The sequence below is a fragment of the Acomys russatus genome, chromosome 31 (genome assembly GCF_903995435.1).
Source record: "Acomys russatus chromosome 31, mAcoRus1.1, whole genome shotgun sequence".
In the NCBI taxonomy this organism is placed as follows: Eukaryota; Metazoa; Chordata; class Mammalia; order Rodentia; family Muridae; genus Acomys; species Acomys russatus.
Window position 1 is genome coordinate 22,779,533 of NC_067167.1, and position 26,537 is coordinate 22,806,069.

At 37.2% G+C, this 26,537-nt stretch overlaps 2 protein-coding genes across 3 annotated transcripts in view; one reads left to right on the plus strand and one right to left on the minus strand.

The window, feature by feature from the left end:
* The window catches only part of Tmtc3 (transmembrane O-mannosyltransferase targeting cadherins 3), a 32,917-nt gene extending 7,049 nt beyond the window's left edge, over window positions 1-25,868 (minus strand). The window contains exons 1-10 of one of the 2 annotated variants that reach the window (XM_051173011.1): window positions 25,696-25,868; window positions 20,320-20,535; window positions 18,934-19,152; window positions 18,099-18,198; window positions 15,951-16,066; window positions 15,373-15,545; window positions 13,536-13,788; window positions 8,045-8,193; window positions 5,918-6,038; window positions 3,718-3,829 (exon numbers count right to left, since the gene is read on the minus strand). In XM_051173011.1, coding sequence (XP_051028968.1) covers window positions 3,718-3,829; window positions 5,918-6,038; window positions 8,045-8,193; window positions 13,536-13,788; window positions 15,373-15,545; window positions 15,951-16,066; window positions 18,099-18,198; window positions 18,934-19,152; window positions 20,320-20,523 — 1,447 coding nt within the window. In that variant the 5' untranslated portion in view covers window positions 20,524-20,535; window positions 25,696-25,868. Of the gene's footprint in view, window positions 1-3,717; window positions 3,830-5,917; window positions 6,039-8,044; window positions 8,194-13,535; window positions 13,789-15,372; window positions 15,546-15,950; window positions 16,067-18,098; window positions 18,199-18,933; window positions 19,153-20,319; window positions 20,536-25,564 lie in introns of both variants that reach the window. The other variant, XM_051173012.1, reaches the window with a different exon arrangement.
* Window positions 25,869-26,219: 351 nt separating this feature from the next.
* The window catches only part of Cep290 (centrosomal protein 290), an 80,297-nt gene continuing 79,979 nt past the window's right edge, over window positions 26,220-26,537 (plus strand). The window contains exon 1 of the mRNA XM_051173015.1: window positions 26,220-26,283. The gene's annotated coding sequence lies outside the window, so the exon portion shown is untranslated. The remainder of the gene's footprint in view (window positions 26,284-26,537) is intronic.

Here is a 26,537-nt window from a genome sequence, read left to right on the forward strand (position 1 = left end):
TGCTTTTTTGGTTGTCATGTGGTGAGAAACCTCTTCTTCTTTATATACGGTCATGTGAGTACCGCCTACCAAAGGCTCAAAGCAATGGGTCAAGTCACCTGAAACTTTGTCTTCTTTTAAGTTGATTATCTCATGTATTTAATACAGTGTGGGAGCATGAATACTCACTGTATCCCACACTTGTGAATGATCTCCTTATTCCCTAGTTGCATTGAAAATAATGTATTTAATTATGTAGCTTACAGTTACTTACACTGGACTAAGGTTTGTTTGTTTGTGTTTTAATTAATTTATTTATTGTAAAGCGAGTGCTTTATCTGCAGAAGAGGGCATCAGATCACATTACAGATGGTTGTGAGCCACCATGTGGTTGCTGGGAATTGAACTCAGGACCTCTGGAAGAGCAGGCGGAACTCTTAACCACTGAGCCATCTCTCCAGCCCTGGACTAAGGTTTTAATAATGAGTATTTAAATCTACTTAAAAAGAGACTTGATTACTTGTCAAAATATATAGAAAATTTGTGATTGAACTCATTTTAATATAAGGTCTAGGTGATAGCAGGTTATAAGCATTCTCACTATGTAACTCAGGCTATCCTCATTTTCAGAGAAAACAACAACAACAACAAAATGTTTAACACACAAGAACCTTAACCCGGTGAGGCATCTCCTAACCTAATAGCCTCAATTCTTGGACCTTTCTGTCCTAGTCTCCTGAGTGCTCACACTACAGGTCCATGGTACCATCAGTGTTTCAGAGTCTAAGCTTTTAACCACCAAACACTTGCCTCTTGTAGCTGACCTTGGTCATTCTGTTACTTTCTGCAGTATCATACGTAACATATCACTTTACCTGCCAAGTGAGCCTATGAGCATAGCTGTATAGCAACAAGTCAAACGAACACCATAAATGCTGCATTCATCATTTCCCACTTTGTGTGTCTTAAGCAAAAGAAACTCTAAGGATGCTGACTATCTTCCTGGTCTATGGCCTACCAAAACTTCAATTTGAACATGTTGATGGCGAAGTCATATCCAGGCTAGACACAGGATGTGTGCTTGAAATAGAAGGAAGTGAAACTGAGGGGCACTCCACCTTTCTGTGGCACAACATTCACACAAGAAAACTGGCCACCCAACAGACACATACACTCGATTTAGGATTTACAAAAATGCATATACACAAATCAGTACTCCAACACAGCTGTGAGAGAAATATGATTGAGCAGGTTTAAATTTTGTGTTTGATATGAAAGTGATAATTTGAGCTGGCAAGATGGCTCATTTGTAAAGCCGTTTATAAAGCCTGGCAACCTGAATTCTTTCCCTTGGACCCACAAGACTGAAGGAGAGAAATGATTCTCCTAATTGTCCTGTGACTATAGAAGCACATAGCACACAGACACAATGACAATTTTTTTAAATGATCAAAATTACAGAATGAAAATCTAAGACTTTAGAAAGAAGTAAATTAGAATTACTACATTTAATGAATTTGCTTGTGTATGGGACCAGTAAGATGAAGCAAATGTAAAACATGAATGAGCTGTTTATACTGTTCTGCATTTAAAATAAATCAGTATTTCAAGCAAATTAAGACCTAGATTAGCAAAAATAACACAAGAAATAAAGTACATGTATATCTTGCAGGAAAGATACGAAAGAAAATGTAAGGGGTCTACAAACAAGTGCTTTTACTCAGCTAGAAGGGAAGATGATTGGAAGACAGGCCATGAGGCGCTTATCAAAGATGACTAGATACATACAACAAAAATACGTTGAGGTAGAAGACAGATGGAGAGAGAAAAAAAACAAAAAAACACTTTATGTTCAAGAAGCTACAAACATCAAAGAAGGGATATAGGATATATCCTCCACATTCCAGGCCAAATCAGCCGACATGAAAAGTTAGGACAGACAGATTGGCAACAGTTACACTTCTGTAACCATCTTTCCACCCTTCTCTAATTGAAATTTGGCTATTCTGAAGACTCAATTACCCTGTCCCACTTCCTGTGGTGACTATGAAGGTTTATTAACCTATGCAACACTGGGCCTGGAGGAAGAGTAGGTGTCACTCTTAACCTCAGTTTTTACTTCCAGACAATTCTTGGTGCTTGTTAGAAATCCCCCAACTGTTAGAACTATTAAACTGTCTACCCACATCTATATTATAGCTACCAACATTTGGGTCACAGATCCAGGATTTCTTGGGGTCTACCATGACTGTCAAAATTCTTTAATTCTAGCAGTCTACATACACAAAGGATTTTTCTTCTTCTCTTATTTTGAGATTGGGTCTCTTTATACAATCCTGGCTGTCCTGGAACTTATAATAATGTAGACCAAGCTGGCTTTGAACTCAGAGATCTACATGCCTCTGCCTTCCAAGTGCTGGGATTAAATGAGTGTGCCTCCACACTTGGCATACACATTTTATTTTCTAATACAGTGCCCTTGATGTTGTTTCTTTCAATAAATTTCACTTCTTTCCTACCCTAACGCTTAGTTCAGAGGTCACAATTTTATGAAGTAGGGAAAAATGAGGCAGTGCCCACTACTGCACCATTCGTGTGATAGGTAATATATGAGCAATCACTCCATCTGCCTTTGAATAGAACAGAGTGGTGGCATCTGGTGGCATTGGTAGTTGGATACAACTTTTGGTAAATAATTTTGTGTGCCTGAAATGTCAGGAGCACTCTACTGAAAAATACTTCTGCTCCAGTCACATGTTACTCAGACGCCAGCATTTCTTCAAACATATCTGCTGATCTTGTCGCTTTTTTCCCATCCCCTCTGAATCAATTTAAACTAGAACAACTACTATCGTAATTGACCCCTTAGCCTTTTCTCCCTTAGTAAAACACATCTGTAAAACATTCTAATCCTTATCAGCAGAGTAATTCATGCCTATAATATCATTACCTTAGGAGGAAAGAAGAGAAAAATATTTAACTATATTAATTGAATTAGTCATTACTAATCCAGGGTGCTAATTGCAGCTGGCAAATGTGTATATTTCTAGCTGCCTAGCTTTGCTTCATGTGGATGATTATATGAGAGTTTACTATAATTTCAGGCTATATCTAAATCTGTAGCAGCATGTACACTAGAATATCTCTAGACTTCTATGCACATTAGAATTTATGAAGCACTGTCTTACATGACAATTTTGCATTCTCTCTTGTTCACACATCTCCAACTGTCCTTTCATTTACTCTCTACTGGTGATTTTACTTTTTCACTGAGGAAACAGAAGCAAACAGAAGGCAACTTCAGGTTACTCCATATTATTCACTCACATTCTACCCACTGTCTACACACTATGTCTTCTTTGTTACTACGATTTATTCCAGGTCCTAAAGGTAACGGAGCCTACAATACATAATAGATCCTGTCTATTTCCCCACAGCTGCATTATTACTTTTCTCACTATACTGGACATGCTTGAAATATGATTGTTTCTCCCACCTTAAAAGAGTCTGTCATTCTGTCATCCTCCTTTTGCCTAGCACCACAGTTTTAGTTCACAATATGCTCTAAATCTTGTTCCATGGTGTCTGCAATAATCCTTCCTCTACTCCCTTGAATGCAGTTAAATAAACCCTCCACCCTCATTCCACCTAAAGTATATAGTGCCATCTAACAACTACAAAATTAATAAAGCCTCAGAGGATATGCTATTCATCAATTTATTAATGAACAGTGCTTACCTGGCTGAACATGGGTAGCCTGCAAGAAGTATTTCAAGGCGCTTTCAAAGTTCTTCTCATTTTCCAGAGCATGGCCCACATTATTCCATAATTTGGCATTGTTTTTATTCACCTTAAATACAAAGGAAAATAGAATAAGCTATAATCAGAAAAAAGCAACAACAAAAAAATAAAAAAGTCTACAGTTCAGGTATTTGTCTAGTTATTACTGGGAATGGAATGTTCATGGAAATATTCCTAGAAATAATGCAGTCTGCCTTTCCTCTAACACAGCAGTTCTCAACCTTCCTAACTGTACAACCCTTTAATACAGTTCCTCATGTTGTGGTGATCCCCAACCATGAACTTATCTTCATTGTTGCTTCATAACTGTAATTTTGCTACTTTTATGAATCATTATGGAAATATCTGTATTTTCTTATGGTCTTATGCAACCCCTGTGAAAGGGCCATTCCATCCTGAAAGAGGTCGTGACCCACAAACTGAGAATGAATGCTTTAACATATTATAAGACCACAGCAGTTTGACTTCATTTATATATCAGAAATGTTCCTGCAGTTTTATTTAATTAGAGTACACTCTTGTTTGAAAACTACTGTTGTAGTATTTGTATTTTGCTTAGGAGAGGTACTAGAATACAAAATTATATGTAAGACACTATTGATAGCTTATTTTTAGATGGGGTACATTTAAAGCTATTTACGTAGCTTACCATTTTACTAGAAATGCTGGGATTAAGGTTATGAAATTCATGCCTGTGTGAAGAGTTCACAGATAGGTAGAGCAAGACACACAGCCAAAAGAGGAGTTGCAGTGACTGGAACTGTAGGTTTTAATCAGTGTTCTGAGAACACAGGTAAGCAGCATTTCTAATAATTATGGAAAACCATTAGCACACAAAAATCATGGATTGATTGTATAGTGGGGATGCTTCACTTATCTACACAGCTAGCAGGAAGTAAAGCTGCATGGTCAAGAGTCATCCAATCTTGGGCTGGAGAGATGGCTCAGTGGTTAAGAGCACTGATTGCTCTTCCAGAGGTCATAAGGTCAATTCTCAGCAACCATATGATGGCTCACAATGGTCTATAATGATATCTGATGCCCTCTTCTGGTCTGCAGGTATACATGGAAGCAGAGCATGGTATATGTAATAAACAAATTATTTAAAAAAGACATTAAAAAAAGAGTCATCCAATCTTTTTTTTATTAATTTATTACGAATACGGTGCTCTGCCTGCATATCCACCTGCATGCCAGAAGATGGCATCAGATCCCAATATAGATGGCTGTGAGCAACCAAGTGGTTGCTAGGAACTGAACTCAGGACCTCTGCAAGAGCAGTCACTGCTTTTAACCTCTGAGTCATCCAATTTTAAGCAGATGATATATTAAGCTATCTCATAGGCTACTGGGGTGAAACAGATAATATTAGAATAAGTAATGGGAAATAAAGTAGTCAAAACAAGAGGCTGGAGCATTTAAAGCATGGGTAGCTCTCAAGAGGACTCTGTTTGGTATCTAGCACACGTCAGGCAGCTGAGGGCTGCCTAAACTCCAGATGCAGGGGAATCCAACACCTCTGGCCTCAGTTGGTACCCGAATTCACATACACATACCCAGACACAGATATCTGTACATATATACAATTTAAAAAAAAAAAAGAAATAGTCAAAAGGAAATATGATTTGTAGATATGTACAGGATGAGAGGGAGAGTTTTCTCTCTCTTTCTCTCTCTCTCTCTCACACACACACACACACACACACACACACACACACACACACTTTATCAACTTCATTCCTAATAGTGCTGAACCAGTGATATGCCTTCAAATAGTAGGTTGACACTTTGTTGTGTATTTTATCTCACTGAATTAATGATGCATTGATTACAGAATTCCTCATGATTTTATATACCATTAATAACAACTAAGCTACTAATTAACTGTAAGAAGATGTGTAGCCTAACAACTAAGACATAATTTTTTCTTGAATATTTAGCCATGTGGATTTCAAGTAAATTTACTATGCCATTTATGATAATTAAAAAGTATACTTAGGAAGTTTGGTTATGGTACTTATTATATAAATACAACTTATTGTTTCTTGGCTAAAACTGAATTAAATGTCTACCTAAAAGTACAGTAAAAAGAGTTTCAATGCTACATCTTCTTGTCTTCTGAAGCGTAATACTTTACCTTTAAGGCTGACATAAACAATGTATATTCAGACTCCCAGTCCCAATTTCGATGGAGTGTTTTCAAGGCATGGGTCAGTATCACCAGGGACAGACAAACCCAAGATAGCTTTTTCAGTATACTGTTGAAAAGATTAAAAAAAAAAAAAAAAAATAGCACTGTCTTCATCACCAAAGCATTTTACCTTAGAAGAGGTAACAAGGTTCTTACATATTTTCAAATTATCATATTTGAATTCACTCTAATGGCTACACATATTTAGAGAACACATCAAAATTACAAGCAACATGAAGATCGTCTACCAACGGAGACTTCACTTATATTTTACTCATTCTTTGGGATTTATAGCTCTATTACAAAATTCCTATAGGACAGCGAAGTCTGCGGCTGCTCAAGACCCTCATATAAGATAGTAAACATCTGTACAGAACCTATGCAACTCTCCCAATATATTTTAAGCAATACCTAACAACTATGCGAGAGTTAAGACTTTACTGGTAAGGGACAGGAATATGTAAAGTCTACATACTTTCAATACAAATGCATTTTCTCCTAATATATTTGACCTATAACTCTCTGTATCTATGAATTCAAAGACACAGAAAGTTAGCTCTATATTCTAATGCATTAATCACTATTTCTAAAGCTGTATTTAAAAACCAAATGATTTTAAAAGCTTGATAAAAAGTTTGAGATGTTAACTTTTGGATATAAGTGTCCTTGGAGTGTGATTATTTATACCTTATAATTGAGTTTAGGAAGGGTCAATCTCACCTCTTCAGACTTTAGAACGGTTTTCCTTACAAATTACACCATACACTCTCCTATTCTTTGAATGTTTTTATTGATACATTAAGGTCAGAATTATGTGTTAAAAAATAGAGAAAGACCTGTGAAACAGATGCAAATCACAAAACTTTAGGCTAATTGTTGATTTCTAAGTCTTCACCTACAACAGGAAGATCACTTCAATAACCTCAGTCATCTTACTGTCCATGTTTGAGTCTGTTTATGTTTCAAGATCTTCTTTCAACAAATCCTTGTGTGCAGAATAGGGCATATGGATCACACAATTCCATCATTGGCAGAGTTCAGTGGAATCGTAATCAACATTTCTATTTACTATCTGTGCAACCTTGGGCAAATCAGGTAACTGATATGAGCTTCACTTTTCACATATGCAAAAAAGGGCAGGTATGTTACGATTACATGGGAAAACAATTTTAAACGTTTGCCATAAATAAGTCTTGGCACATAGTACGCCCTAAAAATCAGTGCTGATAAAACTGGATACATGGGTAGAAATTACAAGAAAGCCTTGGTAGATGTTGATGAAAATTATGAAATTAAATAAGATAATCTAGTGAGTAAAAGGGACTAGATGTAAAATACAGAAAAAAAGAAAATATTCAAGAAGTGGGTATAGTAAGAAGATTATGAGATAGATTTTACAAGAGATAACTAGGTGGGAGATGTTTATAAAAACCATGGAAATAATTTTTAAATAAAAGTATTGACTGGATATAGGAGGAAGCAACTGGCAAGAGATGTTACGAGTGGTATAAAGAGAAGTCGCCTGTACATTGAAATTTAGTATTATGTTCTTATTTGACTACTACAAATTTGCTTGATTTGACAATTATAAGTGATATAATAAATGTACACAATTGCTATGATTATGATGCTTTCTAAGTGTACTGCTCCTTAACTGTTAAAACAACAAACACATCTGAAGATGGTGATGAGATAACTATGAGTGCTTGCTCAACACGTCTTATATACACTAAGAACTCAATATGGCTTACTCTAACAGGATGACTATATCCTAGACACTATAGGAAAGTGGAAATGGTCATCTGTGCTTTAGTTTCAATATCAGTGATATTGTTTCCACTTAGGTCTGACTTAGTTTGTTGTGTTGGATTGTAATATAAATTATGTATAGAGAACACAGAGTGATTAGGCAGTGAAAAGCTTTTCTAACTTGAATTATAGCTATAAAGATGAAAAGATTAAAAGTATGGCTTATAAAACTGAACTACACACAGATTAAAAACTAATACTTTAAATTTTAATGTATTTAATTATAAATTTAATAGCCATAAAAAAACACAGCATTTTATTCACCTTTTGTTTGAAATTTTCTGCCATCCATGGGCTACTAAAATGCAGAACCCCATGCTAGGAACATACAGTACTCGCTCAGCAACAACAAATCCAACAGGAAAGAAAAGGTTTGATGCAGGAATAAATGGTAATGCCATTAAACAAAGTGCCTAGAATGAAACAGAAGACAGCTGATTAAATTTAAAATATTCAGCTTTTATAATTTACTATGAGTAAATACATTTGTAGAATACTTTAGATAATACTACAATGAGTAATGAACATAAAGCAATATAGAGGCAGTAATAAACATGAGGATGTACATAAGCAAGATAAAGTTTTTCTTTTTTTATTCTAGAACTTACTTGGTTAGACTGACAATATACTTTATGAGTCATTATTTGAAATTATGTCCCATATCTTTTTCAGCATTGGAGATATGAAAAACATAATTAGTAATGCTTAACCTTTCTGTGAGGAATACAACTTTTAGCAAAAGTTGACTACAGAGGTTCACCTAAATTAAAAATTACTTAAAAATAATAGTATTCAACTTACTAGTAAGGAAAAAAGTCTAATGAAAAAATGGGCAGAGAAGATATACAGTAACCAAAAGCTGTATGAAAAATGCCCTATGTCATCAGAGAAACACAAACTTAAACTTCAGTGGACTCCCTCTGAGTCAGAACGGCTACTGTCAGAAAGAAAACTGGAAGCAAGTGCTGAGGAGAGCGTGGAGAAATGTGAACCAATGCATACTTAATGGAGGGACTGGATTAGTGGCACTATTATGGGCAATGGTGTAGAAATATTTAAAACAGAACTACCGTAACCCAGTGATCTAATATGTATATATACCAAAAAAAAAAAAGAAACCATACACTATAACATATCTCTACTTCAATTACAGCACCATGATTCAGAATAGCCAACAAACGAACCCCACATGACAGGCAGGAAGATGAACAGATAATGTAGGGCATATACAAGAAAATCCCTTTTAGCCTTAAAAATAGAAAGAAACTCAAACTGAAGGGCATAATTATGTCATATGCCATACATCTGACACTTTCTTTTCTTTTGTATGCGGACTATAAAAAATAGTGATACAAGAAATTGAGAACAGAATGTTGTTTACCAGAATGAGGCAGAAAAGTGTGGAAAGATATTGGTCAAGGAACATAAACTTTGTTACATAGGAAGAATGAAATAAAAAGAAAAAAAAAATAAAACAGCTTACACAGCTAACTTTTGTGCATGTGGCAACAGTAAAGTAAGGGGCATGTTCATGGGTTTTTCAGCAAAACAAAATCACAATGGTTGGTAAATAACAAAAACACTGGTTTCTAGAACATTACTACAAGAACCAAATGGTATTGGAAAATGAAAGGATGAAGTAAAATATGGCTTAGATAAGACACCAGACTTCTGGCTCTAAACTTAGCAGCAAATATTTTGTATAACATTCTGCTTTTAAAGATTTTTTTAAATGATTTTTTTTTTCTTTATGTATGGGTGTTTTGCCTACGTGAGTGTGTGCACGCACACATGTGCACACACATTGTGCGCACAGAGGATGGAAGAGGGCATCAGATCCTCTGAAAATGGAGTTACAAAATTCTGTGAACCTCAGTGTGGGAGCTGGGAATTGAACCTGGGACCTCCAGAAGGGCACCTAGTGCTTTCAACCACTGAGCCATTTCTCCAGCCCCAGCTTGTAATTCTAATGGGTCCTGTTTAATGAGAGGTTTATGCTATGTATATAAAAATAAAACTGTCCCTTTAAACCAGGAGCTTTTTATTCTTTAAAAGAATCACTAAGATGTTAGCATTACATACTGAGAAAAACATAAGTGTCTTTAGATTTCCTGTTCTTCAGAAAATGGGATGACGTGGTTTCTAGATATAAAGCCACCCATGACTTAGCATATAAACAGCACGGGAGGATTTAAGTTCCTTAGTTGAGGACTTGTAGCTATGGATATTTGCTTCTCTATTTTGTTTCCCTGTTAGGATCTCTTGTAGCCCAGGGTAGCCTTCATATGTGTTGTCAAGGACAACCTTTAATTTCTGATCTTCCTGCCTGCACCTAGGACCTCATGCATGGCAGGCAAGCATGTACTAAGTGAGTTACAGCCCCAGCCCCTTTGCTTTGCTTAATAGGACTTAGTTGAATATGCAACTTAATGCTTCAGTTTCAGAAATGTGAAACTTTCTAAAGGGCTCGGAGAAAAGACTATCTCTTCTTATTATATTTCATTAACAAAGCAGAGATGAAGACGTATATCAACTTATGTGTCTGAAATTTCAGTATTTTTAACAAAAATCAAAACATGAACCATTAAGGGTACTTTTTACTTCTCACTTCCTAGAGCTACATGATTAATAAGCAACCAACTAGGTGTAAAGCTATTTAGATACAGATAGCCCTAAATTTGAGAATCATTAAGAAATAATAACTTGGCTGTCAGAAAAGAATTTTATTTAAAGGAATTATTAGTACTCATTCAGACACAGCATAGGTTAATGACTAAATTACACAGGGAAGGAAAATGACCACTCAGTTAAGGACTACCAACTCTATGTCTTTAATGATTAACGACTTAGCAATAAATACTCATTAATGAAGTAATAATAAATTTATGACAATCTCATTAATTGTGCTTAACCTATAATTTTCTTCTCCTGATAAAATAAAGTCTTTTAAAGAGGGATGTTATAGGCTGGAGAGACAACTTTGCAGTTGAAAGCACTTCTTCCTTAAGAGGACCTGGGATTAGTCCCCAGTACCCTTATGGCAGTTCACCACTATCCGTAACTCCAGTCTCAGGGAATCCAGTCCCCTGTTCTGGCCCCTGCAAGCACCAGGCACACATACGTGGTGCACAGAAATGGACGGATGTAACATACCCATACATATAAAATAATGTTAAAAATCTAAAAAGAAATAAAAAAGTATGTAAGTGGCAAAAGCCAAATATTTTAGATAAATTTTAAACTTAATTCTTTTGTAATTTGAACTATTCAGTCAGTTTGAGAATACTTCCTTATAAACAAAAACTGGGTCTAATTACTGCTTATATTATGTCATTGATAAATATTAAATATCTTGACGGACACCTAATATGGAATCTGTCCTTGAGGCCTACTTTCTTGCCCTGCTTCTTCAAACATCCTCAGAAAATTTAACATTTAAAAAAAATTAGCATGACTTATATGTAAAATACTGTTACACCCAAGGGCATAATTTTTCCTTTTTATACATATGAAATATCACATAACTAACAAAAATCCATGTTTACTTCGTTGTGGGTTTAAAAAAATCTCTCTATCTACCCATCTATGTATCTTTTTTTTAAATTTGCCAAATGTGGATTCTCCCATCTTTCCTTATTAAACTGTCCTTTTAGCACAATCTCAAAGGTAAATGTATTCTACCACTGTGTGTGTGTGTGTGCGTGTGAATTTACTAAAGCAACATTGGACCGTTTAAAAAAGCATGAAGGCTGACAAAGTTAGTATAGTCATAAACTCGGTCACCAGCTTCACGTCAATCTCCAAGAGCGCTCAGGGGTTCGAGGTTTCCCTAGTGGGGTGAACACCATTCTCTTGGGTTGCTTTGAAGCTTGACTGCTTTTAGCAAACTTTTCACCCATGCTTCACCAGGAAACATTTTTCCCTAACTTAAGGTAGGGAAAGCTGAGGGTAAGACTAAAATACAAAACAGAAGAAAAAGACCAACTCTCCGATGCCTTTAGTAACCTTACCAACACTCAAGTTAGTGTTCCTCCTCCTCCATGGAACAAACAACCTAAGAATATAAACCCAGTCTCTGCTAGGTGTTCTGTGCCTCCTCACCAACCTCCCCGTTACCCACTTTCTACGTAAAGGTAGTCTCCATACCTAAGATTAAACATGTCGCCTTGGTAACCTTACATACATACCATTTTGTACACTGCATTTTAAATCTCCCTCTTCATTTATTACATCCCTCACACATGAAGCAATTGTGGGATATGACTTTTAAAAGCTGGTTACCAGTATTTGTTTTAAAGACAATGTTTCAACTAAATAATTCTGATTTCACAAAGCCAACCCACTAGTGGTTATCTTTGTCTCACAACTCAAATGAAAATGCTTTTTAAATATCAACCAATCGTCTGATATGAACTTGCTCTCACTTTCTAATGTTCCAAACAAACTGCTTCACTGATATTTCATCAAACCCAATGCTCCAAAGAGATCTCACTCTTTCCTAAAATATTTACTTTTTAAAAATCATTCACCTACCCAGATCTTTTTCTTCTCCATGAAAGATCTATACATGGGAGTTCTTAGGAACTGAGTGGTAAACTTCTTTTACACTACTCAGTTACATTAACTATTTTCTAGAAGAGAATTAACACTAAAAACTCCACAACATCCAAAAGTAGGAGTTAGCCTCCATGTGTCTTGAATAGTATAAGGCAATAGCCTATGGAGAATTGGCAAAGCCAATTTGCGAAAGGCTTCCCCTACCCCACCCTCCATATGCATCTTTACTTCATCTATGCTTTGGTTTCAAGTAGTACCTCTAAACTAAGGAAAAATTTAAGTGTGGCCTAAGAATTTCTTCTGAACTTCAAACTGCTGTTCAAACACTCTAGCAGGGTATTTTAAAGATACAAACGTGCATGTTTAAGCATAAAAGTAAATTGATCTTTCTCCTACACTCTGCATTCCTCCAACTTTTTTTCTACATCTTAGCCACTTGTTGAAAATTTCTTAAAACTGTAAACCTCAGAAATGAGGCCTTATAATTCATCTCATCAGAGTGGTTCAAGTGTTACCAGGTAATAGGTTGCAATCATAATTTTATAAGGAACAGATGTTAATCTATTGGTGCTAACCATAAATGATACACTTGTGAAACATTAAAATACTTCCCACCATACATTAAATGGTAAGGAAAATGTTACCTTAAACAATTAAAAAAGAACAAAGAAAAAGAATTTTTACAAAATCAGGCTGAAGGAGAATATTAAAAACAAAAGAAAACAAAAAAGAACCACACACAAAGAGATTTGAAATAATCAGAGGTCTCTAGACATAGTCCAACTCAGGGAGTAGTTAAAATCTGTTAACAGAACTTAAGACCTACAGTCCTTTTGGCTGCATATTGCACGGCACCATTCACAATGCCAGGGAAACAAGTACACTCGATTTTTTTCAAATGTGTGTAATGTAGTAAGAAAAGAGTAAGAAATGTAAGGAAAGAAAATGAATTACAAAGGGATGCACTGTGATATTCATTTCTATCAAATTAGAATATTAACGTCTTTTTCATAGCTCAATGTGTATGCTAAAATATAAACTATAAATTAATTATATTAAGTAATAAAAGAATAATGGGTTCAAGTATTAGAAATGATCAACAAATCAATATACTTCTAGAAGCATACACTGGATAATTTAGAGATGTTACATGTAACCAACCCAATACAACATTATTTGAAAGACTAAGAGTTCTTACCATTAGGACAGTCTTTGAGGAATCACCAGGGTATCGGAGACTGAATATTCCCAAAGCCCCCAGAAAGCAAAAGAAAGCAAATGTGGCAAGATTCCGAATATCTAGAAATGACTCTATCAGTGGTATTGTTCCCATGGTCCAATCACAGCAGAGCTCTGAGGGATTCAGTAGAAGCCAAGCATTCACAGGAAGGAGGTAGTTAAAAGTTAGCTGTCGGGTAGGGGTTGGGCTTACAGCAGCTGGATTATCAAACCTGCATGAACACAACAACAACAACAAAGATATTTAACAAAACTTCTGTTTTCTCCCAGTGTTGAGGGCTGAAACCATAACACTGAATAACAGGCCAGCACTCTACTAGTAATTTACATCCACCATTTTTTCTTGAGACAAGATTATTTCTTATATAACTCATGCTAACCTTGAACTCAGGACCCTGCTGCCTAAGTTTTCAAGTATGGCAATTATGTATGTATGCATTACATAAATAGCAAAGTACAGCTCCAATTTTAAATGTTCTTGACTTTAATTTTTTTTTTTTAATTATGGGGGCAGATAGAGAGAGGGGGGGAAAGGAGAGGAAGAAGGAGAATAAACATGAATGAGGGCAGTACATGACACTAACACACATGGGGAGTTAGAGGACAGCTTGTGGGTCTCAGTTCTTTCTTTCTGTTATGTGGGTTCCTGAGAATTGACCTCTGGTTCAGTTTTGGTAGCAACTGCCTTTACCCACTGAGCAACCTCAGCAGCCCCAAATCCCACACTCAAATGCAAATATATAAATATAGAAACAAAACACAAAATTACTTTATGTGCAATACTGTTAAACGAAAGAATAAATACACAGGGGATCAGCAGTTATGAGCACTTGTTGCTCTTGTAGCAATCTAAGTTTGATTCTCAGTGCCTACGTTGGGCAGCTTTCCACTGCCCACAACTCCAAGTCCAGGGCATCTAACATCTAACATGCCATATGGTGCACATACGGCACACACATACACATAGTAAAACTAAATTTTTGGTTTTTAGTAAAAATATATTATAGGTACCTCAGAATCTTGTTGTCTAATTAAAAATCTAAACCAAACTGCCTAACCTAATGAAATGTCTAGGTAAGAGAAATGGTAGTTACAGAGAACGGCTAGAAGAGAAATCAACACTAAAAATACGTTAACTTAATATAAAAAAATTTATTTTAAATTATTTTAAAGATAAATATTCCAAGCAAACATATATACCCAAAAAAGTCTATGCAACTTGCACAGAGATTAGCTCTTTGGAATATAAACCTATATGATAGATAAGACAAAAAGAAAATACAATGGAGATTAATGTACTACATTAATAGAAAACAGTTAACTTCTGAACAGACAATTGATAGGGATTTTAAAAAGCCCATTTCGTAGTGATAAAGAGATTAATTCATCAAGATGACACAACAATCTTAAATGTTTAATAATGGAGCTTCAATACCACATGAATTAAAAATTACCAGAACTTCAAAGAGAAACAGACAGATTTACAAGGCTAGCCAGAGGCTGGAACATTTCTCTCTCAGCCAGATAAAGCAGACACAAATCACTCAGAATATGAAGACCGCACTAGGTTGATCTTTGCTATGGAGGTTTCATGCACAACTGTAAACATATATGCAGAAGTAATCCATATGCTTATTTATAAGTAGTGTATGTAGCTTTTAAAATGTACTGACATCTCAGTAAAGCTGTAGAAAATTTAAGCATAAACTAAAGACCTATTGGAACATTTACGATGACGGAGAATCTTAAGTCAAAAACCACAGAATATAAAAGAGCTAAGAGGAGGATTTGCATACCTCGTAAATACTGGAAGTTGGGACTGAATCACCTGGACTCTAATCACAACAAGCAACAATGTACTGAACATCAAGACAATGAGCTTTATCAATGTCTGCAGCATAGAGAAGGGAATACTACCCTTTCCACGGAGGAACTGGCCAGCAACTGTACATAATAATGGCAAAGTATACTACAAGAGAGAGAAAACTGTTTCAGTAACAAATACCAACGCACACTTTCAGTAGTTCTAAACATATAATTAGAAACAAAGTAAGAATAACTGTAAAATGAAGGAGCACAGGTTGTAGAATTGATAAAGAATGAAACTAATCTTGATAACTTCGGCAAATACTGAGCTGGACTGGAACAGTATCACTGGAACTTCCACAAATTGTCAAAGGTTCTAGTCCTTAAAAATGAAGGTGACATAACCATTCTAACTATTTCGTTGGTAGGTAACAGAACAAAATATACTTGTTCCTTTTATTATAATAAGCAAAGTGTTCTGTATGTAATGACATATATAGAGTATACAGTTATTAAAATCGGATTTAGCTAGGACAAAAGAGAAAATGAAAATTTGCATTTTCCTTACCCCTTGGGCCACAAATACTTCATATATACAACAAATTCCGACAACTGTTATTCCTTGTTCTTTACACAAGGTTGCAACAGCCACTAAAAGCACTGTCAGTGCAATTGGGGTCCACACTACAATTTAAGAATAGAAAAAAATAAATTTATACAAAATCTTATTATGTGTCAAAGTATACTTTAAATATTCCTGAAACTATCAATATTTTTTTTTATTTCTTTTTGCCTAATACGCTAGATTTTATGATGTTCAAAAGCAAAATATCAAGATGCATAATTTAAACTACAGAGCTTTGTGGAAATTATCTATGCCAATACTAACTTTTAAAATAAAGGTAAATTTGGATTAATTAATAGGCTGAACATGGTAATTAGTGAAGAATCAAGCAGAAAGGAAGACAAATACCTGAAACTATACAGGTACTAGCAAGGATGTAGAAGACAGGGATTACTTCCGGTGTGGTGGTTGGTAGGAATGTTAAGACAATAGTATACAAGCTCCTTAAACCTCAGTGACAGGACCCTCTCCAGGTCACTGTGTTATTACTCACAACAGGAAGGGAACTGTGTAAACGTAGTGCCATCTGATGATGGGGTCAAGAAAATGTTCGTACACAATCAGATACTATTTAATATACATAAATTAAACTTTATAATTTGCAAGAACATAGAGGAAACTGGAAATCACTATGTAGGCAAGTATTATATCTTAGTCATGAGGAATCTAAAAACAATGACCTCACAGAAGCTCTGAAATATAGTGGTGGTCAAGAGAGTCTGAGACTGAGAGGAGGGAAAAGGATGGAGGATGGTTGGCCGACCAAGTACTAAGTTACAGTGGGACAGTAGTAAGTAGTTCTGATGCGATCCTGTCCAGTAGGGTAATTATTAATAATAATTGTGTACTATGTTTAAAACTATAAGGCACTTTGAAAAACTTTCCACAAAGAAGTCGTATTTGAGAAGATACATATTTTTAATTGTATTACATTATGTATTTATGTACTGCTCCATCACGCTGTACTCTATAAATGTTTTTATATGCTAATTTCTTTTTCTTGAGACAAGGTCTCATGTAGCCATGTTGGCCTTGACTCACTACACCATCATACTGAGGATGATCTGGACCCTCTGCTCTTGCCTCCACTTACTAAATGCTAGGAATGCAGGTATCCAGGCTCAGTGTTACGCAGTGCAGGGTACCAAACAAACTAGGGACCTGCAAAGGCTCAGCAAGCACTCTACCAACTAAGCCACATCTCCAGTTCACATGAAGTTCAATTAGACATCCAAAGCAGGCACGTCAGTAGTACCTAATATTACACACTGAGGTGCTGCCACCAAAAGATTAAGAGGGAAAACTTGGGAATTTAATTTTCCTAAGTATAGGTTAAGACTACACAGAGAGCCTTTTCCCTAATCCATTGTACCCATACTCTCAGGGGATACACCGGTCTGCTACTATATAAAATATATTTTAGAGTAGGCTACATGGTAGAGGATGAATAAATATTTAACTATGATGACACATAATCAAAGTTCAAGTCGAGCAGGCTTTGCACATTACCTAAACAGCATCAAACGGGCCACTAGCTACTATCTATCAAACACAACTAAAGGGCTGGGCAGTGGCTGAGGGGTAAGGCGCTTGCTGTGCAAGCACGAGACCTCAGTTCAACTCCTTGGAACCCATGTAAAGCCAGACACAGCTGCATGTACATCAGTGATCCCTTTGCTGCTACAGCAAAATGGAAAGAGACATACAACAGTAAACAAGACTCAGGGTAGAAAGTGAGGAACGCTAACAGGGGATGTTCTCTGACAGTCCCAAGTGTGTGTCTACACGCCCCGCCGCCCCTGCTGAAGATCGGTAATTCCATAGATGAAACTCAGACTGACTTTGAAACGCACATTTTAGGGCTATTTGACTTTTTAAAATTTGACTATAGAGAACAGAATCTTCTGAGTAATATGAAAATACAAATTACATATGTTTTTTTAAAATACTAACAATGTTACATGTCAGTTGCTAAAGCAGAACAGTAAAAGCAATCCCCAAATGTTACCTTAGTTAAGATGCACTTAAAACAACAGACTTATTTGATCAAGTTTCATAACTACAGTAAGAGAAAGTTAGGTAGATATTTACCTATGGAATTATCTGGTCCTTTTGATTTAGTATATGACAAAAATGCAGCTAGAAAAAAGACAGATGACAAGAGTTCAGCTCTTCCTACAACGCCTGTTACCTAGAAAAAGAAAAACAGGCCATTCATATTAACACAGTCTCCTCAAAACTTAGTAAGTGTAATAAGAACAGCTTAAACCTTAAAACCTAAAGTTTTCAAGGGCAGATTTCTTCTTTTGTTTGTTTGTTTTATTAACACTTGAGTGCCCTTATGTGGTGATCTTAGGCATCGTTCATAAATGAAAACCCAGCAGTGATCTTTGCAAAATATACTAGTTTCTGTGTATTCTTTACCAACTTGCCTATGATTATAACATATTATATAAATTACAACATAGGAAAGTTGGTACTGGAATTACTGAAGGTTTATGCTGCCATATGGTTGCTAAGAATCAAACCTGGGTTTTCTGCAAATGCAACAACTGCTATTAAACAATGAGCTCTTTTCAAGTTCCTTTACGTTGCTTTTTAGAGAAAGGTTTCTCAACAAACCCAATCGAGGGCTAGTCCAAGTCAGGGCTGCTCCTGACTCTCCCTCCTTACTGTGGGATTACGAGTGTTTGCTACTACACTTGGCTTTTTCATGAGTGTTGGGGATACAAACTCAAGTGTGCATGCTTGTGAGATCACTTTACCTACACCTACGTTCTTGAATGAATAGAATATTTCAAAACTTTAGAATTTTATATAAAGGTAAGATGGACTTTGTGCATCGGAAAGAGTAAGACTACACTAAATTAGAAATACTTAAATGCTTATGATTTTTTTAAAAAAAAAATCATAGAGTTTTACTTACTGCTTCTGTATGGATTGGGTGCACTGCAAAAAGCAGAGCAGCAATCACACTGCTCCTCTTGTCCAGAAAAAGTTTGCAGACTTTAAGAAATACCACACTAACAATAGCATGAAAAATTGTATTCAGGAGATGATAAGACATTGGTTTGAGCTCACTAAGTAGATAATTTAAGCGAAATGTCAATACTGTTAAGGGCCTGTATGACTTGTGGCTTCTCTCCTAAAAGGAAAAACAACCATTGGTTATTAAAATACCTTGGAGCTTCTGGTTACAAAAAGTAGTCATTGCTTTGATTATTAAGATAATGATCAAAGAGTTACACACACTAAAAACTGTGCTTATCCACATTTAAAGCATCTCATTTGGCGGAATGGGGCCATGTCATAGATGATGGCAGAGAAACAGACCGTGCCGAGTCCTACATACTAAGTTTCAAAACAGTTTACTCAAAGGTATCATTCATTTTTATACGACAGGGAGATGATTTACCATCTAAAAATTGTAGTTTATTTTACACAGCTAATGAATGACAGATCTAATATAAAATCTAGTCTATAGGATCCCAAGCTGAAAGGCTTTGATCCTAAATAAGTTAGCACTGACCTTCAAAATGATTTTATGTAAACATTTCTTACAGCAGAAATAGGCAATATATAATTACCTTTAAAATCTAATCTACTTAAATTTGACTTACCACGCTTCAATGGTTAAATTTATCAGTCGAATCGGTTACCTGACTCACAGAAAAGAAAAACAGCAAGGAAGAGACTTGTATAACATTGTTGCCCTCCCTACATAGACACATTATCCTCATATATAAATATTACTTTCAGAAAATCCAGTCAAGGCACATTGCCAATGGAACAAATCCTGCTTTTAAGGTAAGGGAGTTATAGGACACAGACACAACCACAGCTGCATTAACTTTTAAGGGGAAAGTAATTATTTTTTAAACATACGAAAAAAAATCTGGAAATTGATTCTGATTTTTCTGTTTTTTTGAGACAGGGTTTCTCTGTGTAGCCTTAGCTGTCCTAGACTAGCTTTGTAGACCAGGCTGGCCTCAATCTCACAGCGATCCGCCTGCCTCTGCCTCCCGAGTGCTGGGATTAGAGGCGTGTGCCACCACGCCTGGCTTGAAATTAGATTTTCTTAAAGCTCTCACTATTTGTACTGAATCCTGTTTATAGTGAATCTCCAAGAATCCTTTTGAGGCTGTGTTGGCTATTATTGGAATACTGGTTAGTTAGCAATTTAATATCTAAGTATACTGACTTAATTGATGAGTGTTAAACTGTATTTGTTGTTTAAAGGTAAGTGAATTATACCTATATTTGTTTAATGGTTATTAAAAATTATGTGTTGAATAAAAGAGTAATTATTTACCTCAGACATAGGAGTTCCCCAGAAGTCATTCTGAAACAAAGTTTTTAAAGGTGTGGATGGATGTAGGTCCTTATTGTCCAGTATTGCTGAAACATCATCAAAAACAAACCCACAGAACAGGCTGTTCCAGTAGCAGGCAGCAACCACACCGACTATTAGCGTCACTTCTTTCAAATTAATATCAGCCATTTTTCCCTCAAGCATTGATAAGCCAAACTGGAAAAACATGCAAGGTAAAAATGAAATAACCAGTATCTTCCTCCAAATAATTACAATTTTAGTGTTAAATAATACCTAGAATAAAGACTGTACATTAATGCTTCCACGCCATTATGAACAGTGGCTTATGTTATAGAACTCATGATCCACCTACTTCCGGAAAGCTGTTCTTCTGAATACTGTACTTGGGATGAGATATTCAGCACACAAAGCTTTGGGGGACATTTCATATCAAAGTTACAAAATGTGTAAAGCAGTGACAAAGGAATTAGAAAGAATGATAGCCAACCATGTCAGAAAGTTTCTGAATAATGTCAAGAAGCTATAATACCCAATGCATTTAAACAGAGAGCAATGAAGGACCAGTGCTATGTAAATTCTGCACATGCATGCACACAAGCACGCATATATGCACGCACAGAGGCACGCACATACACACAGACAAATAACTTGTAATCAGGTAGATTTTTAAAAATTCATGATGAGGTAGACTTGATAAAAAAAAGCGTTACAAAAGGTCAAAAACCTCTCATTATAAAAAGCCTTAGATGTAGATTTGCTAAGACCATTTACATGTGGTGAAAATGTGCTCTTTCTTTTTTTTTTTTGAAGATGTGCTCTTTCATTAAATGTTTTAATAATGCATACATTTAATAGAAGATTAATTAATCTGGCATATTGTAAATTGACATATTGGTTCCATAATTATAATTTAAAAGTTCTGTGATAATGTGCAATACAAAATATTAACTAATTTATATACGAATTATAAAAGCTGAGAATTTACATATGAATTATAGAAGCTGAGAGATGCTCGTTTTGAGTTTAATTTATTAGCTTTATGAAAGTGAGAGGTTGCCATACAATACATGCCAGTGCAATTGACAGAATACATTCTGAATGGTGGGGCTTTGGGACTAAATAACCTGGTGAGTTAGCTATTATAGTTTGTGTCAATAAACTCCAGAACAATCACACAGGGACACTGGTTTAATGATACACTTTAGGAACTCATCCCCATCATTAAATGACACATAATTATCCTGCCAATGTTTGGCTTAAATTAGGCGTCTCATTTAAGTAATTATTACAGATGAAGACATTCAAATTAAAAAAGCAGTTTTAAATTAAAACTATTTAACCAAGGTTTTTCTTTTTATGGGTGTTTTTATTAATTTTGTTGTCTTCCAATTTCATTTATATAATATTTTAATTACTCTGACGTGCACTCAATCTCCCTTCCAGACCTCTTAGTTCTTCTTCCTCCCTATAAATCTGGTTCCCACATTCATGTACTTTTCCTTTTCCTTTTAAAGAGAGCAAATAAAGATTTATTCAGAAAAAGTGACAAAGAACTACTAAGAGCAGGGAAGGCTTAAAGAAAGACTATCTCTAAGTTTTAAATGTTTCTGATTAAAGAGTTTAGTCTTTTTGAGTTATTTTTATTTATTTTTTTTGAGACAGGATTTCTCTGTGTAGCCCTGACTGTCCTGGACTCGCTTTGTAGACCAAACTGGCCTTGAACTCACAAAGATCTTCCTGCCTCTGCCTCCAGAGTGCTGGGACTAAAGGAGTTTGCACCACCACACCAGAGCTGAGTTTTTGTTTTTGAATGACCTTTTATATAAGCAAAGTAAGACTTTTATTTTCTAAATATTAAAGACTATAGACTATGAAGTGTTAGTTTAATAAAGTTAGATAGATTCATGGCATCTAAATAGTCAAGCGACTTAAAAATTAAAGTACTTTTAACCTACATAAGTTCAATTCAGTAATTATAATACTGAGTTCTAATGTAACCATCAAAACTCTGAACTTGGCTTTGAACTGCCCTCCTCCATGTAGATACAGTACCTCATATGGTTGTTGAACGCCCACGCGCGTGCGCGTGCACACACACTTGTTTTGTTAATGCTAACGATAAGGAGAAATAAAGAGACAAGAACACAAAGCTGCTTACTTGACAGATAGACTCAGCTATCACGGGTGTTTGTGGGTTATCTGAAGAACAAAACCCCATATGGGAGCAGGGAGTGTAGCTCAGTAGCAGAGTGCTTGGTTACTGTATAATATGCTTTGTGTGTGTGCACGTGGTAAAAGATCTTATTATGTAGGCGAGTTTATTTAACTCGGCCTTCTGTTTCAGTTTCCTGTCTGGGATTATAGTCAAGCACAATTATGTCTGTCTTTCCCTTTACTTAAAAAAAAAAAAAGAAATGTCAAGTGAGACCTGTAATAGAAAGCAGTGTAGTTACCAAGGGGCTAGCAGGAGAGTGTTTCGAGACTTCCCAACGGTGTGTGCCATGAAAGGGAGAATCAGTCCTAGTCCAGGCCCCGAGTGCAGCTATGACTTTGCTCAAGGTCTCCTGCAGGGCAGAGCTGGTGAAAGGGTGCCTACCCAGGACTCCTTCCCAGACAACATTCACTGGAGGCTCTAACACACATACACTGGCATGCAAATAAGCAAATGGAATGCCCAACTCGTTTGCTAATGAAAAAGAGATATCAGCACACACACACACACACACACACACACACACACTCCAACTGTAATCAAAGGTCACTCATGAGCTGTATTTTAAATATAACTTCAATTCCTTCAACAAAATTACATTAAGATCTTGTTGGGGTTATGTGGAAAGACGAAGTTATAGGACAAAGCTATGACTCTGGGGATAATAGCCAAGGAAAGTCCTGCCAGTTCTGTTTCCGGGGAAATCAACAAAGCCATTTGGACCTTCTCTACAGCCTCCTCTGTTTACTACTCTCTTGAAGTTTATAGAACTTGTATGTAAAAAGTCTGTGTTTACACTGAATAATACTTATCCTCCTAGCCCCCTCACGCTAAGGAGGGACAAGTCTCTGCTTGTACACGCATTCCTCTCCCTGAATGTGACGTTCCTTTTGAGGGGAAAAAAATATTGAAAAGCACCGTCACTATACATTAGCTAATAAATTAATTATGGCCATGGATTATTTTAGGAACTAGAGCAATAAGCTTCTTGAGAAGTCAGCAAAAGATGGGTAATAAATTTAAATTCTTTGGTACAGAGCGCTGAGGTAACAATTGTAAAAGGCAGGCCTTTCTCACAAAGTGATTTTGGTTAGATAAAAACTGCTCATACAAGCCCAAGCTGAGTAAAACACAGGTCCAGGCAAGTGCTCCTGCAACAAGGCTACTTACGAAACTGTCACATAAAGCTAGCTCTTGGGAGGATTTGACAAATGAAGAAACCCTAATGAAAAATTATCTCAGCCTTTTAAAAATTATACAGCAAGTTGCAGAAACAGAACTTTAGTTAAATGTCCTAGACTCATAGTTAAAGTACATATATAAAGACCTGGGTCACAAAATAATTTGTTTTCTGCTGTGCTCCCCGGCCAATCACAGGGTATTAGCTCAAAAATACTGTTAAGATAAAATAGAGAATGGAATTTAAGAAATATTATACTTTAGTTATGTTTGTATTTAAGAAATATTATACTTTATGTTTGTATTTAAGAAATATTATACTTTAGTTATGTTTGTCACTGAAATCCACACTCGTAGCCTCGTCAGTTACTAGTTAACTACTTCTCTGAACTTATTCTCACTCTGAAAAGAATAAAACTTATCAGCAGGGTATGAACACTAGACGACACTACAAGTACGAACAAAAAGGAGGGAAACAGGTACAAAGACCAATGTAAAGGACACAAAGCTAGTAAAGGAGTAATAGAAGTAAAGCATGTAATAAAAAGTCAAGAGAACAACTCAAGGGGATGAGATTAAAAACATTTTGGGGGTATGTGCTCGAGACAGGGTTTCTCTTTGTGTACCTCTGGCTGTTCTGAAACTTGCTCTGTAGACTACGCTGGTCTCGAACCCACAATGATAAACTTGCCTCTTCCTCTCAAGATCTGGGATTAAAGGTGTGTGCCACCACTGCCCTCAAATGCTTAATATTTTAGACAGTGAACATATTATGACATGTGTTCAATATTTTCATCTCGTGATGATTTTGACAAAGTGAACGTCAATTCATATTCTTGAGTAAATGAAGTTAGAGAATTAAAATATGCAAAATACAATTACAATTTAACACCAAACTTTAAAACAGTAAGACTGAAGTGCCTATTTCACAAATACTGATTTCTAGAATGGCTTTATGTTATCACCACACAAAATGAGGAAACGGTATTCAGCCTCTCCAAGCTCCAACCTCTTAGCTGAAGAATGAGAACAATGTAAACGCTCATTTTGTTGTACCTCTATCAAGAATAATTCAGAAATTCAGCAGTATTTGGAAAGAAGCAAGCACAGAAATAGGTCTTACAAATTCGATCTCTTTTAAAATTTGTTTCAAATATCATTTTTTTTCTTTAGCTATTTCTTGTTTTTCTCAACCACACGACTAGTTCAGAAATCTTTTCAAAAGGAAAATTTAACTGTCTATAGTTTTTTTTTTAACATCCCACCACCACCACCCACCACCACCCACCACCACCATCACCACCCACCACCATCCACCACCACCACCCACCACCACCACCACCCCTACCACCACCACCGGAGACGCACTGTTTCAATAGAAGCCTACAGCTTCCTAAGTTACCTGCTGGTGTAGAATAGCTACAGGATGGGCAAAAGTTGCCTGAGTCAAACAGTAAACACTCAAGAAGGCGCTTACGCCCAAGAGTCCGCCCTGGTACCCAGCAAATGACAGCAAAATGCCTGAGCCTGGCAGGGCCATCCGCTCTCCCTCCTGCAGGTCTAGACGCGCGCGAGCCTCCCTTTTCTTCGGCCTTCACCCCACACTTTTCAACCTAAATAAGCACCCCGGCCCCAAGCTGCTGCAAGGGGCGGGCGAGCCTAGAGGCTGCCATGCCTCCGATCCCCATCTTGGTGCTCCCGTCACCCCGATCACGAACTCGGAGGGCTCGGGGGAGGGAGGAGGGCTCCACTTCACCAGACACCAAGGAAGCTGGAAACTTTTATTTACTCCCTTCTTACGGAAGTCACTGCCTGGGAGCCTCCAGCACACACCTGAGCAGAAGGAGGAGTCCTCCTCGCCTCTGCAAGATCCGCCGGCCCTTCAGCCCCAAGCTAAAGGAGATTCCTAAATCGTACGTGCTCCCGAGCTCCTCCCGGCCGCTGACTTGACCCCGCGACCTCACCTGAGGGCGGACCCGCTAGGGGATAGTTCAGGGAAGCCTCTGGAACAGTGGACCGGAGAGGGACTCTGCAGAAAACACTGTCATGGTCCTCAACGCTTGGGCTCCGGGGCAGCCGCTCCTCCCGCCTCTTGCTCCTTCCTTAGCTTCTCGGGGGCTGCCCGCAGCCTCGCGCATTGCACGCCGGGAACTCGCTGCACTCTCGGGGAGACTTCCAGTCCCACTATGCACAGCCGCGAAGCCGAATTGCACTCTGGGAGGTGGAGTCCTTCTTCTCTCCACCCTCATCCATAATAACAAGGCCTCGGAGGGGAAATTTAGCCGTAAAGCATGTTCCACGGTCGTGAAATGTAGTCGTCCCCTAATATCCGGGGCCTAGTTCCGGTCTGGGCTGGCTGGGCGGAGAGAGTCGTGTCGCCTAGCAGCGAGCGCCGCTGTCGTCTGGTTCAGGAAGAGTTGGCGGGAGCCTGCGTGCGCGAGGACAGCTCCGCGGGGGAGAGCGAGGGAGAGAGAGAGGCCCGGGCGGCGGCCGAACCCGGAGGTGGTCGCTGTAGATGAGTGACTTGCCGCTAGCAGCAAGCCTTGGTTTGGGTGGGTTGACCGTTGTGAGCCGGAGCAGCTTAAGAGGCGTTCACAGGCTCGTAATCCCAAGGGACGCCGGCAGCAACCTGCCTACCCAGCCCTCCCAGCCCTCCTGTCCGCGGGGCCTCGGCCTTCCTGGCTGAGTTTAGTACCCCGGACACTTCATAGGGTCCAGTCTTTGTTTGTACACTTTTTAAAAAATCTTCTCGTCCCTCCTCTAAGGAGTCCGCGGCCGGTCTTAAACTTCCAAACATCCCGGGAGT